Source organism: Aphelocoma coerulescens, chromosome 1 (assembly GCF_041296385.1).
Source record: "Aphelocoma coerulescens isolate FSJ_1873_10779 chromosome 1, UR_Acoe_1.0, whole genome shotgun sequence".
Taxonomy (NCBI): Eukaryota; Metazoa; Chordata; class Aves; order Passeriformes; family Corvidae; genus Aphelocoma; species Aphelocoma coerulescens.
In genome coordinates, this window is record NC_091013.1 from 18,281,686 (window position 1) to 18,300,691 (window position 19,006).

Genomic DNA, 19,006 nt, shown 5'->3' on the forward strand with positions numbered 1-19,006 from the left:
GAAAGGAAATGGTGAATGAAGATGATTGTTTCAAAACTGCAGTCTGTAGGCTTTTTTCCTCAGGTTCCTTTTTTTTCTGAAAGATGATAATTGCCTCTGCCTCTTCTGTGAAGAGGAAGTAATGGAATTTTCCATGTTTTGTAACTTGTTTGAATCGTACCAGATCCATGAAGCTTTTGGTTTTATTTAAAGCCTGCATGCCTCGTGGCAAATAGACTTTGATTTGGGGGTTTTGCCACCATATTTTCCTTCTTTCCTTCGCTTTTGGTAAACGCTTTTTCCTGTTTTTAATCTGCCTTTTTCTTCATAAGACTGTAGCTCAAATTCTTGAACTAAAGACTCCTGGTCCCCACCATTTCTTTTTCTTTCTTCTTCCCTACCCTAAACTGTCCAAGTAGTGTGGATGGTGAACTTTTACATATCTACTCAACTTCCCTGGCTTTAACAGCCTTGGTTGACAAACTTTTTGACAAACCAAAAAGCCTTGTTTGGCATGAACTTTAGCCACAGTCTTCAGAAGCTGAGTTGCTGAAGCTTCTGAGAAATGCCTGTGAAATAAGAGCACTCTCTGCAATATGTGTGGGTGCTTGAGAGATGCTTTTGAAACATGTTCTTTTGTGAACTGAAGAAGCAATGTGAAAGTTACTCCTTTTGTACCACATCTCTGATCCTGATGATTGAACCTTTTGTTGTATAGCAGCAGAATCTTCTCAAGTGCACACACTGTGTCCAGCATAGAGGTAGTGTTATTTGGTATGGGAAGCAACTGGAACAACTGAGAAAATGCGTCCTTACTAGAGAAACAAGGAAGAGTGCCACAATTTTCACTGCTTTCATATTGAAAACTAATCTCTACTTGCAAAATTAGAGAGTCTGGAGAGCAACAGTTGGGCACAGTTTTACATGTTTCATGACAGACAAGGTTATCTTTATACAAAGTGTATGAATTTGGAAACACAGCCATATGTAAGATATCTCATAGTCAAGAAAATGTCCTTGGATCCTACGCTAGAGACAGAATTCGAGCTTAGGAGAATGTGTAGCTTTGCTGTGTGAACCTATGTGTTGCTGCTGCAGGAAGTAATGAAAGAGAGACCTTAGAAAGATGGAGGTGCTGCTGAGGAAACTGTGCTTTTGGTGTCGCTGGACCAGAGGCAGTCAGAAATGGATATCCTCTGCTGTGTGTTCTGGAGAGCTGGGGGGAGTTAATACATATATCTGGAAATTATATGTAAAGTCTTTCTTATTTGTACATGCCTCGGGATGAGCCTGTTTGACAGTGTTGGCAACCCCTGAAAGTACACCAGAACAAGGCCAGGCTTTTTGTTTTCTGCTAAGGGATGCCACAGATTTCAGCTCCTAGGTGGCATCTGTGGGTTCTGTGGATCAGGCTCCCGTGTATGCAGCCTGGAGAGTTGAGTGGAGCTGGGACCTGGAATGCCAGTTCCCTATCTGCCAGTGGCTGTACTGGTCTTAGTTCTTTCTAAGCATGCTGTGGAGTACTGGTATTTGAGTTACAGCAGGTTTGTAGCTGGGAGTGTGGGAAAAGAAGCACATGTGACTCAGTGTGACTGTAGTGTAGATGATGCTTTAAGAGGAATGCCAAGATGTTGAACACCTCTACTTCCTCTTACATTTGATGGAAACGAAGAATGCTGTCTTAATATGAAAATATGTATTAAACTTCAGAAACCTGTGTTTGAAGTTGTCACCCTTTGTCTGCCTTATGTGTTCCTCTAATTGTAGTGAGACAGTACATACACTAGGGGGCTTGTTGAAAGTTTCAGTTTATTTATCTTTATGAGGGATTTTGAGTACCTCAGCAGGAAGTAAGCAAAAGCCTCAAGTGGTAGAATAATGAACAATATATCTGAGATAATTGTTCTTTACAGACCTTTTGCTTAACAGTTAACTTAGTTATCATCCCTGTTGCAAAGTGCATCTTGTTGACAACATCTTTGCTGAACAAATACAGAATTTGAGCTAATCTTTCTCCCAGAAAGCTATTATCCCTAAGTTATTCATGAGTCAGTAAGAGAAGTCTGGTAATCTTGTATTGTTGTTGCCCTGGTAAATCAGTGCTATGGTAAAATTCCTTCTGACTGGACTTGTCATGAGGATACAGGAATAAAAACAGGAGAGACAAGTAATTGCTCCTCACCATCTGAGATGCATTTGATAACTGTTTTTTGGTAGTTGCTGATTACAAAAGGATCCCATGGAAACAGGTCAGTAGCTTGCTCTGATGGATCAGCCATTGGAACTTTCTCTTTACAAAGAAAATACATGTGGTAATCCAGTTTTAGATCACACAGAGTGTCAGTGCTTGTTTTGTGTCCGTGAGGTTTCCAAGGATTGAAGGTATTGCTGTGACATATTTGGGCTCTGCAAAGTTTTAGCAAAGAACCAACAGGTGGGCTCCAGGCTAAGGCCACATGTGGAACAAGGAATCCTTCCCCAGTCTTGTTGTCAGAGCAAAAATTCCTTTCAGAATGCTGATATGGAAGATTGCTTCATGTGGAAACAGTTTGGTGTGGGAAGATGCAGACACTACTTACACTCAGAACTGGTGCTGGTAATTTTTTGAAGGCAGGTTTGCCTGCTTGCTTATTCCATTAGCATCTACAGCTGCTCTGAGTGGCTCCTCTAGTCTCCTTTTCATTCTTTGTCCCTGCAGGGAAGCCTGTGAAAGCAGCTGCAGCTGCTGTGGAAAAGAGCAGGTGAGACCATGCTGACAGACACAGCTCTAGGGAAAAGTGGCATAAAAGCATCTCTGTGCTAATCACTCAGCTTGGGCAGTCAGTCTTCACAGTTTATGCACTTTTCCCTTTTCCCTAAAATTCCTCAACTACTGGTTCCATCTGGGTGCCACATGCACCATTTCTGGATCTCTAAATGATCTTTATTAGGAGAGAGCTGTATCTTAGATCTCTGCTGCTAAATCTGAATTCACCTGCCTTTAGTGTGGTACTTTCAATCTTGTAAGTGGACAGTGACATTGTGGGCTGTGACGTAAGTGTTTCCTTACACAACCTATTTTGATATCTACTGGGGGAGCTTTTGTTGTAGAAAGAATGTTTCATTTCAAGGCATTCAGCACTGGAGTAATAGTGAAAACCAAATGCCAGAGACCAAGGTAAAAATTGATGTAATGATGATGTCTGCTTTCTACAGTCATGATCTACAAAATCTGCTCAGAAGTTGCAACAGAGCATGGCAGCAAAATCCCTTGAGTGTTACACATTTTAGGTCTCTCTGTTATAAAGCAAATCCCCTGTACAGACAGATTTGCTTGGAGACAAATAATTTACCCCTGCGAGTTTTAATGGGGTGCTATTAATGCCAAGATTTCAGAGGCACCATTTGCTTTTCAGCACCTCTCACTGTGCCTCAGTTTCATCAGAAGCATCCAGATGGAATTCACATCCTTTGTCATTAGGGAAATGTGGGTGCTGGCATGGCAGAAACTGACAGTTCGGAGACTTCCATCTGCCTCGGTCTTTTCAAAACTCATTTCCTTGGATGCTAAAAATGAAGTGAGAGACAGAGGTTGTTAGGCCACCCATCTCAGACTTGGGTGGCCTGTACCGACTTTGTCACAGCCTTGGGAGTGCCACTTGGGACTAGATCCACAAAAGCTTATGGCATAGGTGGAATTCAGAAACAAATATCCCAAGTAATAGTCTTTGTCTTTCACATATGCCTTTCAGGAAGAAAAAAGCTAGTCATTTATACCCAAAGGATGATACATCTTAAACCCTAAGGATACAGGGGAACATTGTCCCTCTTGTCTTTCCCAGTGACTAGGTTGAGCACCTGTGCCACCTTGTGATGTCATTTGCTGTGAAGCTTACTCCAAGGAATCTAGAACACCTGCTCTAGGAATTTGTGTCCATTTTCTGTTTATTTTGACCTTTAATACAGGGGTGATAGCATTTCCCTGTTGCTCAGAAAAACAGAGAATGTTGGTGTGGCAACATACTGAGAAACACTTGTGAAGTACGCAGTACAGATCAATCCGGCTGTTCATCAGTGTTACAATTGTTACAATTCTTGCTGGCCTCCAAAGTACCCAAAGCTGTTTGTGTAGCTGTCGGAATTTCCCCCGATATTTTCAAGGACAAGTGTCTGAAGTTGTCAGAACACTGCTCTGGTACACTGAAATCATAGAGGTAATGTAAAAAAAAATGAAGGCTAAACCTTAAATGGGTATTTTTACTGAAATAAATAACATGGGTATTACACCTTTGAGTGTTATTGTTCAAATTTAGCTGGCTAAGAATCTCCTGGGTTTAATTTCATTTGTAGTTGCTGAAGTGATTGTTGCTCTAAAAGTCAGCTCTGTATTCACAGAAATTGTAGTAACTTTGCCAAGTAATGTAGGTCTCCAAAGAGCGTGCTGGGCCTCAACTTTTCTGTGGTTGTTCAAATGCTAAAACCAATGCTGCTGTTCTCACTTTGTACAAGTCCTGCAGAATACCTTGATTTTTTGAAGGTCTGCAATTTCTGATGTGGTTGTGGTGAGCGTTGGAAGACTCAATTTAAAATGCATCAGTTGTTATTTCCTTGGGATTTTTGGCCACTGGTAAATGTAGAAGAGTCCAGACTGTGAAGATTGCATCATCTGCAACATGCTGATGGAGGAGGTGTTGAGGTGGTAGATCGCAGAGCAGCTGGCTGGCTTTGGAAGAGTGCAGGAAGAAGCATCTGCATTTTTCTGATCTCTCCATTTCTACTAGGTGATGCTGGTGATGTGTAGGGGTTTGTATTCCCTGCTTTTGCATCCTTCCCTTGGCGTTGGGTACTGACGCCTGCTCTGTCATGAGCAGGCTGTCAGACTAGATGGGCTTCATGTAAAGTCACTGAAATACTTCATTCATGTATGAATTATCCTGTTGAAGTAACAGAGAGGAGATAGGGAGCTCCCAAGTACTAAGAAGTACAACTTAACTTTCTGCCAGGTGGGATGCCAGCTGTCTCTTTTAAAAGGGAGTGCTCAGACTCATGCTTCAACACCATACCCTGGAACTACTTCTGAAGTCAAACATTCCCGTTATGTGGAAGGTACAATAAATGCGCATCTGCAGGTTTCTTCTGGCATATTTCCCCAATGTTTTTTGTTGTGTTTTTAATACTGGGCCTAGCAATTACCCTTATGTGTTTAAGTATACTTAATTTAATTTACTAGAATGCTGAAATGAGCAATGAGAAATTCAGAAGGTCATAGGTAAACTTACGTTTCCAAAGCTACCCCTCAGCCCTTCCTTTCACAAATTGTGATGTGTTTCACTGATTCCTTTAGTATGACCCTTTTTCCAGATGTCTCTTTCCAAATGCTTGGTCAGGCAGCACACATAGCAGCATGGAGAAAAAGTGTATTTACTTGCTGAAATTAATTTTCTCTGGATTAGACCTTGTTATTTGATTTTGCATGTCTGTGGTAATACTGAATTTTGGACCTGCCAGTTAACTGAAAGGTCAGTTCAGAGCCTAAGTATACTTCCTTCCAGAAAATCAGCAACATGGCTGCAGGTTGCTCTCCAAAAAAATGTTTTTCAAGTGTTTTTGATAAAGTAACTTTCTCATATCAAACAATAAACCAAACTTAAATTCAGCACTGTAGTGTGTCTGGAATCAAGAAAGAAATTTCAGTGTGAAGTTCAAATTTGTGAGTTTGATCTAGAAGACTGACACAGGCTACTTTCTTTCTTTTTTTCCTGAAAGCACCAAACTCAGTATTATTTAGCTGTCTAGCGGCTCAGTGCATCGTGAAGCATTTTCTTCCAAGTGCATGTGTTTAATTTCTATTCAGGGTACACATAAAAAATTATTGTGAGACTCATGTTTCTTCAGTGTTCTGGTTTGCTTTTAAAGTAACACTTTTAAATTTTAACATTTCCGTGTTCAGTTTCCTCAGACTGTGCCATAAATGTATGTGAAGACATAGTTATATATAGATTTAAGTAATCCTTCTGTTTACTCTAGTGGTGTTGTCTTTGTCTGGTGTCAGCATTGTTGCCATCAGTAACAGATTGGAGTTGTTTTGGGGGATGGGAGTGCAGAGTCAGCTGGTCTGTATTTAATCTTATTGAAGTAGACTTGATCCTTACTAGAGGCAGCTGCCAGTGCCTGATCCTGTACTAATTTCTAAGCAGTGGTCAGTCAGCAACTTCCTATCAGTTTAATTCTGTCAGATGGCACCAGCATACAGACACCTTGGTGCCTCTGGTGTGATACAGACCCCTGATTGCACAGGGCTCACCTCTGTGTTTTTTAGCCTTCATCAACAAATCCCTGATTATGAATTACATTTAGAGCAATCAAATTTCTAGAGCAGGCTTTCATTTGAAGTTCCAACTGACTAGCTGATTGTTTCATGTTCTTGGGATTTAATTGTTTCAGTGCATTTTCTGGTTGGGCTAAAAATACTCCTTTTTAAGGGTTTCACTGTGCAAGGTAATAGAAGAAAAATAAAAGAAAGGTGATTTGATGTTTAGCTGGGCAGTAACCAGTGTAGCCTAGTGCTAATGTAAATATGGACATGAAGGCTTATATTATTTCTGTGTAGGATCCTTGGCAGTTTGTTTTGGAGACCACACAACAATCCTTCTTGGGTTTTAATCCTATTTCTAAAACAAATCGGCTTCTTTATTCTCCAGTTAGCTGTATAACTTTCTGCCAGTTACTTAAATGCAAATAACAAAATAATGTGAGGTAATTAATTCTTTAAATTATTAGATTCATTTTACAGATTAATTACAGTGAGACATGTGGTTAATTAATTTGAAAGTGACTCATAGCACTAAGTAGCAAACCTGAAAGTGGAACACCTTCGTCCTAATCTTGCTTTCTTGGTTTCTATTAATTTTTATTTCAAAGGTAGTTTTTCTCCACTTGCTGTGTTGGTAAGTCGTTTTGCCCTGTTTCTACAGAGCTGTCCTCTTCAAAATGTGTAGAAAAATTGAAAGAGTGAAAGAGTAGGTATTGGAGTACTTCAGATTTGCACAATCTGTTTGCTGTCTGTTTAGACAGCCTGTTGCAACTGAGTCTGTCTGAGGGAGTCCACTCTCTTACCTGAGATTATTTCCTGCTGTTACCATTAGGTTTCAGTTGAGCTGTGCTTCAGTAAACATGTCTTGATGCCAAAGCCAGGCTAGGCAATTCTTCCTATGCATTCACTCCTGCTCTGGTGTTTCCAGGGCACTGAAGTGTACTAGAACTAAATGCCATGTTTTGGGGTTTTGTTTTTTTGGGGGGACTGGTTTTTTGGGGTTTTTTTGTAGGATTATTTGTGTTGCCCCTTAGACAATTGTAGCATCATCCGTGAGGGGCCTGGGAGCTGGAGCACGCAGCTAAGGGAGGAGAGCAGAAATTGCATAAGCTGCTTTTGTAGCTGAGGAAGGAAAAATGTCCATGGAACCATGGTTTCAGACTGCCACAAGCTTGCCAAGGAATCACATCTGCTCTTACTTCAAAGCCTGTAAGAGAAAGTTTCTTTTTTTCTTGAGAATATTGCATTGCTTGTAGATATATGTGGTGAAATAGTCCATTTCTTTTAACTCATTCACTCCTCAACTAGCAGATGGAAACTTTGTCAGTATATTTGGAGCTTTCATATCCTCAGCATTTTTGGTAGTTCTTTATGGTCATCATGACTGGTGACTGAAAGCTTAACATGGCAGGCAATTACTCCCATCGAAAGTAATTTTTATTCCAAGTTAGTGTTTTCCAGTCAGCTACAGCATTTGATTTTTCTGTATAGATGAGACTGCTGGCATAGTAAGATAAGACCTAGCTGTCTTTGGAGATCAGACTTCTGTTAAAAATGGGAAAGTTACATGGTGTCATGGGGAATCCTTTTGTACATCTTTTGCAAGCACAAAGTTTTAAATTTAAGAATAAGTTTAAAAAGAAGTCTATTTTCCCCGAACCAGCTTACATCTAGAACGAGGCTGTTCATTCTGCTATAAAATCGTTATTCTCTTTCAGCATGTTTCCACAATTTCTGTAAGTTACTTAGTGTTCCATAGGAACTCTCCAGCAAGCAAGACCACTCTGTTTTTCGCAACCAAGAATATTTTATCTTTATAGATGTGGGGGTAAGTCACAATTGTTTGTATCTTGTAGACTCCCACTGATGGAAACTCTTGTTCTGCAAAGCTTTGCACTTGATAAAGAGTAGTACTTGAGATTCCAGCCCTCTGGAAATCCAGAGCTCTGCAGAGCTCTGCAGAAATTAAACTCCTTGAATATCCTGTTTACAAATCCTGATTTAAATCCCTGTTTTGGTGGAATTCCTTGAGGCAAAGATCTTGATCTTCCCCATGTTATACCCATTTCATGAAAGTATGGGCACAATAAAATGGTCTGATTCTATCACCTCAAAAAAACCTCTTATGTAGGTTTATGATAAAGGTATTTGGCTTTTCTAGGAAGATGAAGAAGCTGGCATTTTGCATGGAGGAGCCTGTGTGGGCAGAACACTTAACACAGCAGATAGGCTCGTGGGAAGTGGCATTCAAAAAGAGAACTAGGAGTTTTTAATCAGTATAAATGAGTAGTGGTTTTAACTGTTAGTGTGGGTTGCTCAAGATCAGCTCAGGTAGCATTTAAGATGAAAAAGCTTGCAAAGTGCACACACAGCAGTAACAGAAAATAATTCATCATTTAAAATAAACAGACAAATATGTGAACAGGGTATAGTTCAGTCTGAAATCATGGAAAATTAAAAACACATCAAGACTGGAGAAAGTGCAGTATTTCCTTGAAAAATAGTGTGTTAACTAAGCAAGCAACTGAAAGTCAGTAGTGGCATTTAACGCTTGGGAGGAGCAAGCCCTTGGTCTCTTACCATACCTACCATTGTGTGGGGCAGCACATGGCGGGCGGCGGAGTGTGGGCACCTACAGACCTGTGGGGAAGAATGTCTAAGAAATGTTGTCAGATGCCATATGATCACTGGCTCCAGTGAGCTGGGGGTTGGATGTATAAGTACTGAGAGCTAAAAATGGTACAAGAAATCACACAATGCTGGGTATGAATCTTTCATTAAAAATCTGGCATAGATAATTACCCTCTCTACTTCTATCTCCTTTTAATGTTGCAAACTCTCTCCATGGAGACTTCCATGGAGGGAATTTCTTTGGGTTTTGGTTTTGAAGTTGTTTTTTTTTCCTTTGTTTTGTTCGAGTTTTTCTTTTAATAAAAGACGGATAAATTCCGAACAGGAATTTTATTTTTTTAATGCTACTTAAGCTTCTCAAAGGATATCACAAAGAAAGAAAGAAATGTAAAGTGCATCAAACTTAAAAAAAGTGTGTGGCACTTTCCTTTTTATAAAATAAGAGAAACAAGGCATCTGAGTTTCTAAGGACCTATGAGGAAAATAGCTTATGTCTTGAAGGGCTTAGGTCATAGTCTTGCTGAAAATACGTAAGAGATCATTTGTGTGCCTATGAAGGCCGAAATGCAGTGAATGGCTAATACACTAGTTACTGTTTCTCCTGCTTTTGGCAGTCCCTGAGGATGGAGGTAGTTGTCTGTATTTGTTCACTTTTCAGCTAGTACACGCCAGATTAAAAGTCGGAAAAGTGGTGAAGGGAGAAACAGGAATCGAAAACTTTCTTTCGTAAGGCCTAGCATTACTGACGATGGCACAGGACACAGTATGAGTTAGGTATATGTGCTGGTTTTGGCTGGGGTAGAGTTAATTTCCTTCACAGTGACTGGTATGGGGCAGTGTTTCAAATCTGCACTCAACACAGGGTTGATGATACAGAAATGTTTTTGTTATTGCTGAGCAGGGCCTACACAGAGCCAAGGCCTTTTCTGCCCTTCCTACCGCCATGCTGGTGAGGAAGTTGGGGAGGCATGGGAGACTGGGGGGAGATACAGCCAGGAGAGGTGACCCCAACTGACCTAAGGGATATTCCAGACCATCTGACATCATACTCAGTATATAATGTGGGGGGAAGAAGAAGGAAGGAGGGGACATTTGGAGTGATAGAGTTTGTCTTCCCAAGTCACTGTTATGTGTGATGGGGCTCTGCTCTCCTGGAGATGGCTGAACACCTGCCTGCCTCGTAAAAAAAAACACAAAAGAAAACCAGAGGGGAGCCTCCACTGGTGCTGCCTCATCTCTCTGCCTGCAAGGACAAGGCAAAGAGTGAGAGCCATGAGGCAAAAGAGAGCTCTGCCTGAGCAACCCCGAGTTTAAAAAGACCAGCACCTGCTGGCCCCACAGTTCCATTTCCAGATCCAGGGTCTTAAAGAGACACTTCCTGGGCACAAGTAGATATGGAATACAATAACATTTTAGGTTACCCAGGACACTGGGGGCAAACCATGACAGATCTGGATTTTTTTCTTCATGGTTAAAGAATTCTGTTTACTGTGTTTGGAAAAAGATGTCCCAACTGGTTTTGGCCAGGTAGCGATGACTTCCCAGCAGAGCTGGACTTAGTAGGAATAAGTTAATTTTGAAAAGCGCTTCAAGAAAGAGCATCTTTGAAAAGAAATGGAACTGACCAACTGGGAAAACATCAGCAATGCTGTTCCTTTGTGCAGGAACCAACCACCACTGCAGCTGCCTGCCTGTCTTGTGAACATTTACAAAATACTGTTCCTTGACTGGGGGAAGCTTGCCAGTAGTTGAAGCTGAATGCTGTAAAAGAAAGCCTGTTTATTTTAGTCTGTGTGAAGTGGAAGGAGGAACTACTTAGAATTGTGTAAAAATTACTTGTTTTACTTTTATAACTTAGCAGCCCAATGGCTTGTGAATTTGGAATGTGAAACTGATCTGAGAATGAGCTGGGGACTTCATTGCTGAAGGCTTAGAATTAGTGTTTTGATAAACCATACTATCTGCTTAATGGATGAGTATGGGTTGCTTGCTTCAGAGAAATTCTGGTTGTCTCCATAGGCTCAGGGTTATGGACAGTTTATAATTTTGTTTATATTTCCATTGTCAGATTCTTGTTGTCGACTTTTTGATTAAGAGGTAGTTGCACATTTAGCTCAAGTTGTACTGCTTTGTATTGTTTTTAAAGTAAACTCTGAGGTAATGGATAGAATCCAGACTGCTGGAAATTACAGCAGTTCTACTTCCCAGCCCTTGCCCCATCAAAGCAAGTTTAGTGTGCATCTCAACAGGACAATACTTTCTCTGTTATCAATTCCTTATGTTTGTGTTTGGCTGGAAATACTGTTTTTGGAAAAGCAGTAGTTCACATGCCCATTTAGTTTCATGACTTCTTTCCTTGGTAGTCTGTAAAAGGAAATAGTGCTGCCAGCTGTGAGGGTGGTGAAACACTGGAACAAGTTGACCAGAGAAACTCTGGATGCCCCATCCCTGGCAGTGTTCAAGGCCAGGCTGGATGGGGCTCTGAGCAACTTGGTCTGGGGGACACTGTCCCCTCCTGTGGCAGGGGGGTTGGAATAGGATGATTTTTAAGGTCCCTTCTAGCCCAAATCATTCTATGATTTTATCTATGGCTATGGAGTTTGTCACAGTAGTATGTCTGCACAAATAAGTGATCTGAAACTACAACATATTCCACAGAGCTGCAGTGGTATTACCAGCAACAGCTGTCATGTTCTATGCTCAAATTCAGCCTTTGGTGCAAAAAACTGTGGGTGCCTATAGTGGATTTCTGTCCCAAGCCTCTGCCTGGATTCTAGACCTGATTTATGTGTCTAAAACTCTGTAACACAATCACTCTGGGATTTTTTTAACCAGTAACTATGGAATAGCAGAAGTCAGGTTAGAAAGTTAAGGGCAGTACCTCTTATTAGTGTAGAGTAAAACACTCCAGACATTCATCAGGTAATTCTGACCATGGAATTTAAATGGGTATTATTATTTTAATTGTTACAATTAGGATCTACAGATTTATGAGCTACTCTGTGCTGAGAAATGGAGATTGATGCACACTAAACTGTAATCCACTCATCCATCTGCTAGAGATCCATTTAATTTCCAAACAGAAGAATTCATTATCTATCTCCAGAGAAATTATTTTTTCTTAAGGACCAGTATATGCAATGAGCTACCAGAGAGCATTCTGCAGCAAACAAGCAAGGAAGCAGCTGTCTCTAGCATGCAGCTGTGGAGCGAAAGAATAAAAAATTTCCATGGGCAACACAGAATTACAAGGAATTGTCTTTGTGGCCCAAGAGAGTTAACAAATACGGATTCAATTCATTGCCTTGCCAGAGTTTTGCTGTGTAATCTACAGTGGGAGACATTGGTTTGCCAGCATGGGCTTGTTTGTTTTTTTCTGTCTAAAACTGTTCAGTGTAATTTGCATCCAGTTTGTGCTTAATAGCATGTTACATAGTTGTGAGCAGTGTGGTGTACCAGGAAGTTGGTTTCAGTGGGATTCAAGGTGTAGCCTGGGTGCTATACCTTGTCCTCCAAGTGCTGAGCCCTCTGTAGGCAATGTTAGTTTCTTTAATTCAGACCTTCTGGATAAAATGGCCTGACACCAAATAAATCTGACTCTTCCAAAAACACATATGGACTCTAATGTATATTTCCTTGTGAATTCTGGCAGTGCAGCCTAATTCAGGGGTGTGCCCTTAAAGCAGAATCACAGAAACAGCTTTCTGGAATAAATCGCTAACAACTCCTCAAGCCCTTCGGCGACCAACACAAAACTGTGAATGGTGTTTCAAATGACAGGACAAAAGCTTTCTGTGTCTGTCAGACAAACAGATCCCAAAATTGAAGTTTCTGATCATATATTTAAAATACCTGTTTTCTGTGAATGACGTACAGGGGATAATTCCTTTAGGAAGGCTGACAGTCAGTTGGCTGCTTGATACAGTACTTTCCAGAATAAAAATAAACTGCAGATGTTTGACACAGAAATGTCAGGATACTTAACTTTGGGTTAGGGTTTGCAGATGTCATGTGTGTTGTGGAAGCTAAATCTCTGCCTTAGGGGGAAAGAGGGAAGAGGTACATGGCACCAAACACTGAGAAGCATGTCCTGTGTGTGACTAATGCATCCTGACCTGTGGACACGCTGTCCTTTTTGATGTTTAAAAAAACCCGACTGCTGTCATAGTAGTGAACTGTGCCTGGTACACCGTTTTGAGGATGGTCATTTGTTGTTGAGTTCAGCTGCTGGGTGATTTTCTACCTCTTACAGAAATGTCCCCATAAGAGGGGAGTTTTGTATAGCACTTTGACTTCACACAGCATTGTGTTTTCATCAGAGCAGTACCCAGGAAGTGGAGGTAAATTTGAATGTGCACAATCAAGTTCTTGCTTCCAATCAGGCTTACCACAGAGAATTTTTATTGACAGATTGGTCCAGATGTTTCACCTCTTGAATTGTTTTAAATCCTCTTTAAAAGACCTGATGCATGCATTTATGTTGGTTCTGTTTTGTTTGTCTTCAAAGCAATAGACTAAGTCTGCCAGAACTTTGCAAGTCTTGAGAAATGGCCGAGTTTGGACAGTTTATCTAGACACAGTGCTTACAGCTGTGTTTCATTGAATGCACTTAATGGCAGACAGGACAGACCCATTTGTTCATTTTCACAGAGTAGTAACTGATTACGTTTCCTCTTGGCTATCATTCAGCTAAAGTTGCATTGTCCTGTGCATTGTTTCCTTTCTCAGCTGCTAAGTCATGATTTTGGAAACAACTCTCCTTTTTCCTCAGATTTTTTTGGTATGGGGAAGGGGTTGGGATTTTTTGGTTGGGTTGTTTCTGTTTTCTTGGGAGGGGGAGGACAGTTGTGTTTTGGGTTTTTGTTGTTTTGTTGTTTTAGTTTTTTCAGGGCATGTGGATGTTGGGGAGAAACAGAGCAATGTTGACTTTTGCTTACTAGTACTAATACAGAGGTTTCCTACAGTTTTAGGATTCAATTCCAGGACCTTCTTAATTTCTCCCCATTTATTCCAGCCTGGCTTTATAATGATATGTAGTAGGAATTTCTCTTTATGCAAAATGAGTGCAGCTGCATCCTAGAACATGTGGATTTTGGCCTTTTAGACACAGCAAAAATATGAAAATATAATATTTTTAGAAGTTAAAATAAAACCTGATTGGTTGACAGCCCAGTAATTTACATCTCTTATGGTTTCTTTGTCTAGGGAGGCAGCAGCAGCTGGAAGCTGAGGACCCATACGTGGAGGCTGATCAAGACCTGCACAGGAGGGTGGAGCGTTCTGTGGAGCCGCCTACAGAAAGACCTGGGGAGAGGCGCATGGCAGAAATGAAGAGACTGTATGGTGCTGAAGCTGCCAAAATCCAGGCAATGGAGGCTGCCATGCAGCTGATCTTTGATAGGAACTGTGACAAAAAGCAGCCCAAATACTGGCCCATTATTCCCCTTAAGCTGTGAGTACCTGGACTTGTTCTGACGTGGCACAGAACTATAGGGTCAGGTGCCTCAGCTTGGGCTGCTGAAAGAACAAACTGCAGATTTTGGTTTGGGGCTTTGGGGGAGAGTCTGGCAAGGCAGCATGTATTTCTTTGGCCTTTTTTTCTTTTACAGTGTCTGTCAGCAATGCTCACAGTCCATTCAACCCACATACAGTTGTCAAGTAGTAACAAAAGGGACAGGAACATAAAACCTGTCTAAAATTCACTCATTTGATACCCACTTGCCTTCACCATGCTTGCAATAAACATAACAATGTCCATATCCACTGAACTGGGAAAACTTAAAGCAATGCAGAGAAGAAAAAGACTTTAGGAATTGTCTGGTCTTCCTGTTTAGGAATTTGAGTGATCCCATTTTTTAGTCTTATTTAATGTGGTAGTATTAGGATCTTGTTTCACACAGCATAGCTTCAAAGTGTTATGTCTGCTAATCTTGGATTTTTTTGAGAACCAGGAGCCTACTGGCCAAGATGCAACTTATCAAATTACCATAGCCCAGACATTTGAATTGTTTTTCAAAGGTTTATAATAAAGCAGGAAGTTTTTCTTCCAGACTGATACTTGTCTGGCATGAGTTTGACTCTAAAGCAACATTATACAGAAAAATGTTTTAATGAAGGGGTGGGAGGATCAGGCAGAAGCCTGATGTGGTCCTGTCTGTTAGAGATCTGTTTAGCAGAAGAGAAACTTAAGAGGACACAGCACTATTGGGACCAGTGCCTACAGCCATTTTTGCCATTCTAATAAAAAGCAGCAATGGGCTTGAAGGCTTGAAGCTTTAAAGAAGGCTTATTAGAGTGATAAACTGTATCTGAACAAGGTATATGGAGCTGTGGATGCCAGGTAGCCCTGTGGGCTATGTCCGTTTTAGGTGCAGCTTTCCAATGGCCAAGTGGAGGACATGCACAAAATTTAAACATAAGCAAGTAGATGTGTACTCATCCATCTGGACAGAGATGTGCCTCCATGTGTGCTCATCCATCTGCACTGGCTCTTTGGTTCTGCTTCTGTCACTCTTTACTTTTGACCAGTTGTGCTTGCCCCACTAATAGCTCTGCAGGTAGAGTGAAGCGTACTGGTGGTTTGTGTAAGAGAGGCTGAACTGGCTGTTTTAAACCAGTGGCTCCTTAGAAAATGGTACCCTGAACACTTGAAAGGATTCTCCATGGAGCTCTGCTGGTAAATATCATTGTGTGCTGAAGGGCTGTGGTTTGTGTTGCAGCATTTCCATGCCAGGGCAAAGGAACCTTCTTCTGGTTTAATAGTGACATACTCATCTGCCTTCCTGGCAACAGAGGAAGGTCACAACTAAAATGTTAGCTTCAGTTCATGCCAACTGAGTTTCCAGAGTTTCTCTGTAGCATGTGTAGTTTGTAATACACCCAGCAGTTGCTGTGGCCTCTGCAAACAGCCAGCTGCAACAAAGCAAGTCTATGGGGCAGTTTGGAATATCTTTGCTTTCAGTAGTAGTTACTGTTTTTTCAAAGCAGCATTTCCATGTCACTTCCACCTCTTTCACTTTAGTTGTGATGAGATGAAGTTAAATTCAACACTGAAATTAAAAAGCCTCCAGTTTCCAAGACATATTTCTGGTGTGATTAATCTGAAAAACTTCAGTGAGACAGGACAGAGAAAAGGATTATTAACAGTCTTGCATTTGTCTTCACTCGTTTGTCAAAAAGTCAGTGTTTTGTTTGGGTTTCCTTTCATTGACCAAATAAATTTTCATCTTGATACCTTGTAATTTACTTTATTTTTCACATAAACAAATTTCCATACTTAGAACGCTTCAGTTCTTAGATGGTAAAGCTTTCTTTTAGCAGCTGCGTTGAACTTAGATTGAACTTAGAGCAGGAGTGGTTTTAACATATGGAGAAGCACGAGGAGTGTTGATAGGACTTTCACAGCAATGTCAGGCAATACCATACATAGCGCAAAGTGAATGGGAGGGTTGCTGCATCCACTGGAGGAAAACACTCTTGCAGATTAACATGCATAAATCTCTCTGTTCCTATTTGAAATGTTTCCAGTGTGGTGATGGTGTTTTCCCTGTGCAGTTCAGTTCAGAAAAAAAAGGAAGAATGGGTTGTTCTTACTTTTCAGCACAAGTTCCAATTCTTGCTGTGGTTTATTCTGCATCCAGCTGGTTCTGCTAGCAGAAGCAGAAATTCTGGTCTCCAAAAGTATTTGTAGAGACCTCATATAAGATAAACATTGAATTCCTTTCCTACTTCACATAAAATACAAAATAAATTTATAAAAAGAAATATATAAAAGAAATTTCCTTGCCTTCGGTTCTTTAAAGTATTTCTAAGAGGGTTTAATATGCTGTGAGGTTAGAAAGAGAGAGAACTGGATGAATTGTTCCCTAGGGACTATGTACTAAGGCCTGAAAGGGAGGAACACCCTACTGCAGACTTAAGAGTTGCTGCCCAGTAATCTCCTTTCAGGGGATGGGCCAGTGCTGGTCATTGTCCAGATATCACATTTTGCCGGTAATTCAGTGAAACTTGGAAATTCTTTGTTGCAGTGCTTTTTCTCCATCTCCTGTGTCATTTTACATTTCTAATAAATACCTCTCATAAAAACATGTGATCATGGAGGAAACGCAGCAGCAACTCAAAAATGCCACTTCAGTTGTCTGTAACATTCACCCTTCTTGCACACACATATTATGCTGCAGTCCTCAGTCATGGGAACGTGTACACTTCTTTCCCCCAAAGATACAGTGTTCCTTGACTGGAATGCAGCTGTGGTGCTGCAGACTGGATTCTTCCTTGTCCAGAAGGTTGCACCTTTGCTTTCAGTTATGCCAGCTGTTGGTATAGTCCTGCCCAAAGGGAATTCTTCACTTGCTGGTGGTGCTGTTTCTCATGAGCTTTTCCCAGCGCCAGTACCAGGAATTACCCTGAAGTCACAAGTTGTCATCCAATCAGTCTTGATTTCAGAAACTGGTTTCCTCATTTGTTATGTGCAAATCAGCCTTATTTTCAGGAGAAGAGTTTGTGATTGGTTGAAGATGCTTTGAAGATAGGAGAAAAATGTAATAGGTCTTTTCTAGTGAAAGTATTCTTAAATGAGAAAAAAAATCCTTTCAGAAGAAGTGTGATATAAATGTATCATAGAAATGAAGCAATTATCGGTTTCCTACCAAAGGAAAAAATGCTTACTTGTATATGGTGTATATGGTGATGTTGTCAAGTGCTCTTGTTCTTTTAGAATTATTTCCCAGCTGACAGCTCAGTGTGCCTGTGAGTGCAGGTGACCTGAGAAGAGATTAAACCATTTTAATGAGCATCATTTTCTCAATCAATGTTATGGGTAAGTATTCATCCTTTTTGACAGGGATCTCATTAATGGCTGGCTGCAAACATCTCACACTTGGAAAAAGCTATAATAAAAAGCAACCTAAATTTCTGTAACAGCCTTTATGAAGCATAAGCATTACATAACATACAGATTTGGTCACTTGTGTCTTTCTCTTTGTAAAAGCTTCTCATTCATTACATGAAATATGCCGTAAATATTGGTGTCTTCATCTCTTGTTGCACTAATAGCAGTTTAGCTCTTGGAGTAGAAATTGAGAAAAGCAAGACACAGAATCAGCTGCTTGAATTTTGAGTTTTAAGTGTGATTTTTGGCATGCTGGGCTGAACATTTTGGCTGGAAGAATTAGAGAGGGGCCAAGATTATTGCCCAAAATGTGAAATGCAGTCTGTCAAAAGGAAGCATCCCGACTCTGTTTTCATTGTGGTGTCTTAAAATTGTAAGCTCCTGGAAAATGTATTATTTGATAAATAATACATTCGTGCTGTGACAAAAATATTTTTTCACGTTTGTGTGCTACTCAGTCAGCTGTCTGCCTTGTCTAACCTGTTGTCTCCTATGTTCCTGCATGGATGGTCCAAAGGATGTAAATTCTTATGGGCTCTTTTCTAGGTAGAATAGCAGCCTGTGAGGGGGTCTCAGCTGCTTCTGAAGGGTGGTTATAGCCAGAGTGTGTTCAAGGCTTCACATCTCTTCCTATAGCCTCACATAGCTGGAATTGCTATGCTGGCACACAGTGACACATACAGAGGAACTCAGGGTGGGTAGGTGAGAGACCATGACGCTGCTATTTGGGTGTTGTCTTGGAGACCTGGCTATCATAGCAGAGGAATTGCTTGGACTCAGTCCATTCTTTGGAGTTGGTTGTACAGGCATCAGTCTCAGCTATCAATTTCGACAGGGCAGGAATGGTGCAGTCTTGCTTGGCCAAAAGTGGAGAAAGACATGCTTCTCGTGAGCTTGCAGGGAGTAATTCTGCTGAGAATTACTGAATCTCTGACTTAAGATTCTCTGTGCATTGATTTTATTACACAGTCATAGAAGAAATTTTTTCCCCTTTAATCATGAATCCTTCTAAGAAGGCGAGCAAGCAAAGTGCAAACATACATAGTTTTTGAAAAGAAAATACTTTTCAGCCTAATGATGCCTATACCACTGCTGGTTCCCTAAACGACATTGAGATCTTTTGTCTGCAAAGCCTTTTGAAGAGCCAAAATACACATAACTGCTATCCCCATGACTGGTGTTTACAGCCATCCCAATGACATACCTTTGTGGGG

The 19,006-nt window shown here is 40.8% G+C and overlaps 1 protein-coding gene across 1 annotated transcript in view; it reads left to right on the plus strand.

Annotated features, from left to right (window-relative positions):
* GEMIN8 (gem nuclear organelle associated protein 8) overlaps positions 1-16,133 on the plus strand; it is a 29,229-nt gene extending 13,096 nt beyond the window's left edge. Inside the window, exon 7 of the mRNA XM_069027462.1 lies at positions 14,108-16,133. Within this exon, the coding sequence (XP_068883563.1) occupies positions 14,108-14,358 (251 nt within the window). The 3' untranslated portion in view covers positions 14,359-16,133. The remainder of the gene's footprint in view (positions 1-14,107) is intronic.
* Positions 16,134-19,006: the final 2,873 nt, after the last annotated feature.